The sequence below is a fragment of the Lipophrys pholis genome (assembly GCF_963383615.2).
Source record: "Lipophrys pholis genome assembly, chromosome: 12".
Lineage (NCBI taxonomy): Eukaryota > Metazoa > Chordata > Actinopteri > Blenniiformes > Blenniidae > Lipophrys > Lipophrys pholis.
In genome coordinates, this window is record NC_137641.1 from 11,795,809 (window position 1) to 11,806,423 (window position 10,615).

General features: G+C 39.7%; 1 protein-coding gene across 1 annotated transcript in view; it reads right to left on the reverse strand.

Moving 5' to 3' along the window:
* Window positions 1-1,738, reverse strand: part of LOC308118318 (matrix metalloproteinase-17-like) — an 85,902-nt gene extending 84,164 nt beyond the window's left edge. The window contains exon 1 of the mRNA XM_080477671.1: window positions 1,547-1,738. Coding sequence (XP_080333797.1) covers window positions 1,547-1,687 — 141 coding nt within the window. The 5' untranslated portion in view covers window positions 1,688-1,738. The remainder of the gene's footprint in view (window positions 1-1,546) is intronic.
* Window positions 1,739-10,615: the final 8,877 nt, after the last annotated feature.

Below are 10,615 nucleotides of genomic sequence, written 5' to 3' on the forward strand. Positions count from 1 at the left end.
AGATGCAAGCAGACATGGAGCTGGATGAATAGCGGATGAATTCATCGGAGCTTGAAGACGAGAATCTGTGTCAGAAGACTGATTGCCGTGGCTTTCTATTCGTTATAAGAATGTGGAGATAAGACAAAGTGCTGGGACTTAATGAGACAGTTGTGCTGATATGTAATACAGCTATTAATACACATGATGTTTCCTTTTGGAGTTACAAATCAACTTTTATCAACCGGTCCTCTGCTCATTACACTCCCAATCTGAAGGGGAAGTAGAGGGATTTACCAACGATTTCCAGATTTACATAATTTTACCATTTTATCCATTTGTTTGTATTCTTTATTTAATTCAGCTTTCATTGAGTATTTTTTTCTTTTGTCTTGTCTTATAGCTATTTTCCAACTTGTTGTCTTTTATCAACACACTACAATCAGCTGTTTAGCTCTTTAATTTGCATTAACCTGTTAAGGTGAAGGGTTTTCCAGTCTGTCTTAATGGAATGGCATCATAATTAATACACATTTTAGAAAGAAATAAAAAGTTAAATATAATGAAAGCACCCTCAGTTCTAAAATAAGCTCTAACGCCAGCATGAATGTAAGAGGTCCAACAGTTTTGGGGCTTTATATAAAGAGGTATCAGATCTTTTACAGTAAAAGCTGATTGCAAGCTTTCAAACTCCTATACCTTTGCAAAGTCCAACATTAAGCCATAAATGACAGCTTAACATGATGAGATGTACAGTATGTGCATTCAGGCTGGAGTTATTCCAAGTTGACAGCTCCACTTTTAGATCTCTGTAGATAAATCGTATCTGCTTTAAAATACTTTAACAGAAGAGGCGATATATAGATCAGAACAAATGACACACACTTTGTTTGATATCCTTATTACAGTTAGCCATCATCAATCTCGGTATTAATCTAGCAGAAACTACTACAATTAGTCTTTAGTGGCTGTCTTTTCTTTTAGTGCCTGTAGGATCTGCTACACCATCAAAACTCATCCTAAACAGCCTCATTTCAAAGCTGGTAACTGTTCAAACTTGGCTTCAGATGACTTATTGAAGTCCTCTTTGAGTGGCTCGACTAGGAAGAAAAAAGAAAGAAAAAGAAAGGAAATAACGTCTTACAGGGGTTCTGGGTTGTCACTGTGCTGGATGTGAGTTGCTGTTCATCAGTGCGGGATATACACACCGTGTCAGCATGCTGCGGAGGTGGTCAATATCCCGCCAAGGCTCATGCATTTACATTTTTTTTATTTTTATTGAAAGCAGTTACGAGAGTACAACTGATTCCGGCGATGGGGAACAGGAGCTTTTCTTTTTTATTTATTTATTTATTTTTATCCCATCTCACCTCATCCAGCCCGCAGAGCCGGGCTCTCCTGGGGAGCTGCTGCACAACTGAGGCGCAACATTCACATCCTCAAATGGGTAGAAAAGTAGGGGAAACTATCTATTCTGTGGGAGTAGGAAGAAGGTGGGAGGAAGAAAACTTCCCACCCTCAATGTCGGTCAAACTTACGACACCCAGCTCATTTAAAATAAACTTACCACTCCGGTGTCCAGCTGCTCGGTGGTCTGAGAGGGAGCCGCTCCGATCAGCGGCAACGCGCACAAGATCTGCACCAGCAGCAGCAGCAGCATCTCACCGCAAATATTCCTCATCCACACGTGAAGGAGCAGGGAGAGCATGATGCCCTTATGACAGGCTGGTCCTGCAGGGCTCAGACGCCGACCCCGACAGCCGCATCCACGGGATCAATCACACGCGCCGTGAAAGGTGCCCGGATATATAAAGTCTCTACCTCACTGTGGAGCGCAGGCACATAAAACACATGAAAGCCGGTGACGGTGGAGACGGTGCGGGATTCAGAAGTTTGTTTGATCCTCCTCAGAAAAAACACAACACAAATGATCGCAATCCAAGGAAATAATAATAAGAATTAAAAAAAAAAAAAAAAAATAAAAATCGTATCTTATTTACTGCAGATCAAGTCCTGTGGAGGTAAATATTCCAGCGGCCAGACGCGCGAGCTGCGCTCCCGTGCGGATCGTGCGGTCTCGAGCTGTGTGTGGGGAAGGAGAGCAGCTGCGTGCGGTTTTTGTCCCGAGCGGGAGGAGAGGAGACCACTCGTTGACGCACACAGCGAGACTGGATGAGTGTTTGACCCAAAAGATTGGTGGGGTGGGGGACGAAGGAGGGAGAGAGAGAGAGAGAGAGAGAGAGAGAGAGAGAGAGAGAGAGAGAGAGAGAGAGAGAGAGTGAGAGTTGAGCGCTCCTTTCGAGCGCCACTACTGAATTCATGACGCGCGTCGAGCGTAATTTGAAACTCCTGGAAGGTTTAGGGTTAAGACACGAAGCGCAATTTGTCAGTGCCGCTCTATTATCGCGTATATTGTGTGTGTGTGTGTGTGTGTGTGTGTGTGTGTGTGTGTGTGTGTGTGTGTGTGTGTGTGTGTGTGTGTGTGTGTGTGTGTGTGTGTGTGTAAGTAGATATGACAAGTTGGAAGCCTCCATTATCTTTTTTATTTCGTTTGTCTTTATGCCAGAATGTTGCACATAAACGAGGTAAAACAAATGAATGTAGATATTTTTTGATCGCTCTTGTATGTATTAGCAAAAGCTTCATTGCAACTTGCCCCAATGTCTCCGTACTCACTGCTGCAACTGGGAGTCGAACTGGGTTCCCACGACTTGTGAGGCATTAACCATCAGAGGTCACACGATCTATATAAGATTTATTGATGAAATATAAGAGGTGCTGTTGATTATAATTCTAACCTGCAGTAAAACACCTACATGGATAAAAGCTGACCTGGATGTGGTCGTTGCCTGCAGCAGCCCCACATCTCATGGTTGAATGATTCTGGTTTTAATCAAACTAATACTGAGTGGAGGAGACTGTAGACTGTCAAGACTACAAATGTTGCCAGCTTCAGTAGAAGAAACTTACCATTAAAAACACAACCACCTCCATCCATCTGCAGGCACTTGTGGCATTCATGTAAACAGACTCACAATATGCATTGGACCGTTTAATCAAAGCAATGTTGTTACTTTTTATGATAATTCTAACATTGAATTGCCACTCGGGTCCACACTAAAACATCCTGGTAAATTGGCAATAAAAAACACGCAAAAAAATCAGAGAATCCCTTATGAATTGGTAATAAAATGTAAGTAATTCAGTGATAAAACACAGCGTGGTTAATATATCACACAGAAAATTCTAATATTTCATATTCTTACAGGGGAACAATGTTATATTTTAATTATGCCTCTATTGTACAATTTTTGTCAGTGCTGAGTCACTTTAGCACTACTCTGTTACTCACCTGGCTTTACCTCTATTAAGTTGCTAGTTGCAGTGATGAGGATCGGGTCCAGATGGTCGGTTTATCTTCATATCAAACTGCAACATAACCAAAAGTTTCACCCATGAATGTTTCAACCCTTCATTAAAACACCCGTCTTGAAGTAAAGCTCTTACTTTACCCGAGACCTTTAAAAGTCACAAGATAACACCGCAATCATGTCTGAAGACATAAAACCAGACCAATTCTTTTTAACCCATCCGAACGATAATGCAGTACGATGTCTCTGAGTGCCTGTCATGCTCCCAGTGGTCTATAGTCATATGCTGATGGATACAGAGATTCAGTGTGGGTTCACAATCTCTCACATCTGGTCAGGTTTTTGAATCAAATTCCATCTATTTACAATAATCATGAGCAAGTTATTATTCATCAAATCAAATGTGAAAAACGCATTATTCAAAGCTATGTCAATATTTAATTAAACAAAGAAAATACATAATATACTGGATCTTCCATAAAGATCCACAGCCGGGAAATGTTATCAGATCCTAAACTTATTAACCAGTCCACCCTTCTTTAAAACCTGTTTCAGTTCATCCATATTGTAAGAATATCTCCTGCGAATGTTTCTCTTGAGGGTCGCTCTACAGCACATTGGTTTTATTCAGGACTGGGCCCCGAACTGGAAACTCTATAAACATGGACTTGAACATGTTTTAATGACATTCTGCAGCAGATTTACTTCCATGTTTAGCATCATTGTGCTGATTCATTCTCCTCCGTCTGATCCTGAGCTGGCGGACGGCCACCCTGACATTATCCTATATCCTTTGGCAAACTCCAGGCGTGCAGTAATGGTTTGTTTTGGAAAGCAGCCGCTTCCTCCCTGGTGTACTTCCTGGGACACCATGCCTGTTCTGTGTTTTACCTTGCTATTCATTCATGCCCCAAGAGTGTAGGTGGCTTTTTAACAGATTTCTCAACGTGTGGCACAATTAGGAACGGATTTACATTTTACAATCTGGATAAAAATATTTAGTCCAAACACTTCAGGTAATAAAACTTATCTGTACGAATTTCCTTTATAAGCTCTGTGAATTATAAATGTTTTGCATGGTACATCATCTGTGATCCTTTGGTTTCAACTTCTCCAATGCACGATACATAGTAAATGACATGGTGAGAATTTAAGGATTTCATTCTGGAGAGGAGGCAGAGAGAACCAATAGCACATTCTTACAATGGTCCCACCTGCTGACAATGAAAATATGAACAGGTTTGAATAATAAATGCTGCTGCCAACACCAGGCGAGGGGAGCACATTGCCACTGCATGGGCTTCTCATTTAAAAACTGTGTTACTTGTCTATAAAGCACTAAATTATTTTAAGCAGACGTACTTGAACTCCATATTACTCCTTTGTCATGAAGCATCCAGACAGACAACCACACACACTCACAATCCCATGAGCACATGAATGTGCATAGAGAGAACATGCAAATTCCACAGAGAGAGAGAGAGAGAGAGAGAGAGAGAGAGAGAGAGAGAGAGAGAGAGAGAGAGAGAGAGAGAGAGAGAGAGAGAGAGGGGCCCTTGTAAACCCAAACCGGGGACTTTCTCACTATGAGACAAAAATGCAAAGCACACATTTTTATGTTTTCTGAATGATTAAAAACAAGTATTCCACGCTTCTTTAAAGGACTTTGAAAGGCCTGAGTCACACTATAATACAGTTACATTAGCAGCAAATACTGCTACGTATAGCAAAAGTTCATCAGATTTAGATAGTGTTGACTTATTTTTGTTTTTTACCTCCACCAGGAGATACAAGTTTTTATTCATATTATTTGGTTTGTGTTAACAGGATACCTCTTGTCTGTCTGTCGGTCCATACAAATGTCCTTGTACTCACCATTGTTCATGTTTACAACATATTGTTCTCTGTGCATATGTGTGTGGTTTCATAAAATAAACATACAATAGCACCCACTAGTGGCCCAACATGAAAACTACATTGTTTTCAGCGTTTCTGCTGTTTTGGTGTAAACAGATGTGGTTTTCAAAATGTTGTCTTATAAATAGGGCCTCAGTTTCCTGCAAGTACCCGTATCATATTCCCTCAAGGGGGAGGTACATGCTTTCTGAGCGCTTTTTTGTTGTTGCTATAAGGTGGCAAAATTTCCATCTTTAGCTCATTTTAAGTTAAAATGATTTTAAATGGAAATATAACTCAAATTGTGCTCATAGTTTGTTTTGTTTTTTTCAATCCTACAAATACAGTGTGTAATATGAGTATAATAGAATCAACATACTTTATCCACTTTACTCGTTCTCGTATTCCTAATACAATTTTTGCAACACACAGTTTTAAAATTGAGCTCTCTACTGTGAGAAAGTGTCTCTCTCTGATAATGGCCTAATTGGTCTTTGCCTGCCTTGATCCAGACTCGGATGGGGTTTGAGAATAAAGGCCTGAAACAATTTAGAAAAAAAGAAAAAGAAACAAAAAAAAACACTGTCAAATGATAGAATAAAGAGCCAGTAATTTGTTTCTGTTGAAACTAAATTCTGCCTCCAGGCCACTGTGAGTCTTAAATTGAACCAGAGACAAAAGGTCAAGTTTTATGTCTAAACCTCAGTTAACCAGTCATGTCTGCAAATTTTATCAGTCCTGCGCTCTTTAAGAGCATGTATAAATGACAATTAAACGCATGTCTGTAAAGCAGGGACATGGATCTGCTAGTAACAGGCGATTGTTGTAAGACACTCATAACATTATGGAATTTTCATTAAGACGTGGGGAGTGAGGACTCAGCGGGTGAAATTACACACAATCAAATACACATGTCTGCAGAAGCTGGGTCAATGAAGTAGAGAAACTGCAAATGTCTCTGAAATGCAAAGATGTTTTATTTCCTATCCCTCATTACACTTCTAATTCAGCCATGTTTGAGGAAACATCAGAGGAAACAAAAAAAAAACAATTTGCTGCGCCGCAGAGATAATTATTATATGAAACAGCAGTATGTGGAGGCTGCGCTCGCCTTCAGAGAAAAGACACATGCATTTATTTATTTCTTTTGAGCCGCATAATGTACAAATCCACCAGGTAATGAAGGCACACGCCGTAATGACTTGAAATCGCCAAGCAGCACGTACCCTGTAGCACGGTTAACCCTTTAATAGGCTGACCCACCAGTTGATGCAATGAGTTCAAATATTTTGAATTGAATTTGAATTTTAATCTGAGCCGAAGGACAGGTCGTGTTTTGACATTATCATGCTCACTTTCTTGACAGGGACGGCCACGCGTATAGGCACCTGCATGCAGATTCATTCCAGCAGCCATTCATCACCGGTGGAAATATCGCCGTGCATTAGGTTCTGCTGCGTTAGTGCTCCTTCCAGTCAGCCCAGTCCTTATAGCCACGGCATTATGGTAATTGTAGCATCTGAATATTGTGTCTCGCAGTGCGCCTGCTGGCAAACAGAAGCTCCACTCATCCGGTCTTATATTAACAGAAGGTTAAAACAGCCATTTACTCGTCTCACTCCGCTGTGCGCATTTTACCTGAAGTGTTTCACCCTCTCCAGACTATTTCCCAGAAATATTTGACTCTTTCTTTCCTTTGGTCAGATCGTGTAATTATAGAACAGCTCGTTGCCCAGTGTGGACGTGGGCTGAATTGAGCTCGTTGGCTGCCATTTGATATGCGTTCATTTTAATATTTGCTGAAGCACACGTGCCAACTGGCGTAGACAATGGAATTTATGAGGTTAAAACTCCAAAGACGGATGAATATTGTGAAATATTTTTCTTTATTTTGACATTAATATTTTCAGATGGCACACTGAGATACTGTCTAATCACATGTGATCACGCTCAGTAACATATTCAATTCTCAGGCGTTAATTATGAGGCGGCAATATTAATTTATTTTCTTTTCATTATCTGCTGTAATGCCCAGTGTGGATGTGAACGTGTGAAATTATTATGAGGCGGTATGACAATTTAAGCTATGTAGCGGTTAGTGATCTTTTCTTACATTGAGTAAGCTTGCTGGCCTATGTGGATTTTGCAGATTTGACCTAAGCGTGTGTGAATTTTCCCCAAATGGTCCTAAATCCACTAATAAAAGATGGATGGAAACACAGTATGGGTTGTGGGAGTGCAACCAAAACAGGGAGCATCTTTGAGGGCAGTAATGGCTGTCTTTTTAGGTCCACTTATTTGGAAATTTGTGTAAATCTGGCCTTTATTCTGTTAAATATGCTCAAAAACACAGTGGTGTGTGTCTTAGCGGACTCACACAAACACAATGGAGGCTTCAGTGGCTTTTACTACAACACTGATCAAAAGCCTGGAAACCTGGATTCCTACAGAGTGAGGAACTTTAACAGACTGAATTATTCAACATATTAGCAAATCTCAATTCTGCTGAACAGCGAAATGAATTATTTGGTACCATAAAGGACAGTTTATGGGGAAACCTTTGTATTCATGCTTTTTACTGGATTCTGAGAAACGTATTCCCTACAAAGATCTACCTCGGTATTTGTTGTTTTCTGCTTTTGGCTGTTGGTTGAATGTGTTCCATTAGGCTGAGCTTGATCGGATGCTTATTCTTTTGATAGTCTTGTATGTAGTATCGTGGATGCTTAGGTACTTCATTTATAGAGCACATAATCACTTTTTATCACGAGTAAAACAACCTAATTAGACTTGAAATTATATTTGACCAACCCCATAAATGGTGACTTTTTCCACCATATGGGTGCCATTTTCTTGAAAATAGCAAAAAAGCCATTAAAAAAAAAAAAAAAAAAAGACTTGGCAGGGAAAAACACTCTAAAAAATGTATGGAGTTCCAGAGGCAATACTGGAATCATACACTGAAATCTCACTTTCATCTAAACACTGTAGATTTGTCTCGACTCTGGCTCTAATTCTGAAAGGTTGCTGCTGCTCAGTTTACCCCCGGTCTGTTATCGCAGTAAAGATTGCACGAGTTCCATTCTATCAGACTATAAGAATATTCTATGCACTTTCAACACAATGTTTTCGATGCCCTGCAGGTATTTCCGCTTTGTATGAGTAGTATATGATTGGATGGATGCATATGCATGGTGAGGTGGTTGATCGTAAATACTACAGGTTGGAAACAAAAACCAAACCGAAGCGTCAAGCCTCCAGTAACGTTTATTTAGTTTGGAGGACTTGTCAATATCACTTTGGACAGTGAAATCAATGATGGTAACGGGAGAGTTATAGTGAATCAATCTTACATGGTGTGTGTGTCACAGCCTGAAATTCATCGCCTTCCATTTCCACATCTCTCTCTCTCTCTCTCTCTCTCTCTCTCTCTCTCTCTCTCTCTCTCTCCTCCCTCCTCGCCGTCAAAGTCTGTCCCGCCCGGCCTCACTGTCACACACACTCACGGACTTTGATGTATAGTTCTCGTAAGTCCAAGAGAGCTCGGGGCTGCCCACCGCAAAATCTACAGTAGGAACACATGGGGACTCTCCAGCAGACTTCCTCAGCCTTTTATGCACACTTTCTGTGGGTGTACTTTGCCTGAGGACATAATCCATAATTCATAGGATTGTCTCTTTTAAAGTGGGGATCGAAAGAGAAGCCCAAAAAGTATCCAAAAACAAATAAACATAAAAGAAAACAGATGCTGTAGATAAAGGTCATCTGCTGGCAGTTACTTCTTTGTTCCATGTGAAACCATAGATGCAATCATTTGTTGTATGGCTATAACATGTCCAGATGTTCTAAATGATTAAGTAAAAAATAACTGATTTACATTTTAAATTTTTACATAACTTATGAGAATTAAACAAAAATTCAACTTCTTCAATTGCATCAGCATTGGTTGAGAGATTTCTTTAGTTTGTTGGTTTTAAAAAAAACAAAAACAAAAACAAAAAACACTAAATGAATGAAAATAAGTTAAATATTCATGTTTATTTTTGCATTATGTATGTTTTTCAAGCTTTATCTACATGCATAAATGTATTCATTAATGTGGATAAAGTTGTATGGAAGATGGATCGGGTGGAATATATGTACAACTTTAATGATGCATTTTATCTTCATTTAAACTTGTTTGTATTTTTGTGTTTGTTTTGGTGCAGAAATGAGCAAAAACATAGAAATTCATTGATTTAGTCTGATTTCATCCTTCTGTAAGTTGCTCTTTTCTGTAACATTTTGTTACTACATGCTGATGTTACCGTCTCACCCAGAGGCCCACAGTTTCTAAATTCTCTTGCGAGTTTGTTCAAGTATCCAGGCAGATGGTTACCGTTATGTATTCACCGCTTTGAGAGGAAGGCGGATTGTGGTGACTACACTCCAAGTGTGTCCACATGGGTACCCTCTAAAACTAATCCCAACTCATGAGAACTTCACTACAATTACACCCACAGTGGGACACAGAGCTTTACGAAGGATGGATGTTTTAATGGGCGGTCTGTGGGACCCATCATGTGTGCTGACAGACATCCTGCTGCTGCTGCAGCAGCTTACTGCGTGTTACGTATATATTAGGCGCATGCATTTTAAAACTAAATCAATGAGACACATGCATAGACCAACAGAGAAGTAAATGATACAGCAAGGCAAAGTTTAAAACTCTGTCATGCATCTTTTTTTTAGAATACAAGTCTCTTCAAACCAAACAAAAGCAAGTGTTTCAATATGCCATATGCACCCTGGATAATACCTCTCACAAAAGAGAGACAGAGTAACAGTAGCTACCAACCTGAGGTCTGGGATCCAATCAATGGGCACCACAGATTATCAAACAAGATCTGTTTGATAATCTTAAAATGCATTTAAATGAATAACATTTACCTAATAATTGCTAATATTTTTGGGCTCAGATGTGACTTACCTTTTTGTCAGTCGAGTGACCATATTTATAAATTCTAGAAATACACAAAACACAAATATGATGCATCTAGTAAGTCAGATTTTGGCTCCTTTCGTGAATAAAACTCATATCAGCATATCAATGTGGAGAAAGCTCACAACATTTTTTAAAAAACCACATCACATTTCTAAGTTAGAAATGGGAAACTATGCATAATATTGCAAACATTTTTAATACTTTTTTTTTTTACATAGGTGTATGCATAGCATGTAAGGGTTTGAAGTCTCAAAGTCCATTTTAATACTTGAAAGCGGAAATTCCCAAGTGTTTCATTGAGTGCTCCTACAGGAAAGGTTAATTGATCTTGAGGACTGAGAAGACGGCAGACGGGGCCACATGTGGCAAACCATGTGACGATAGG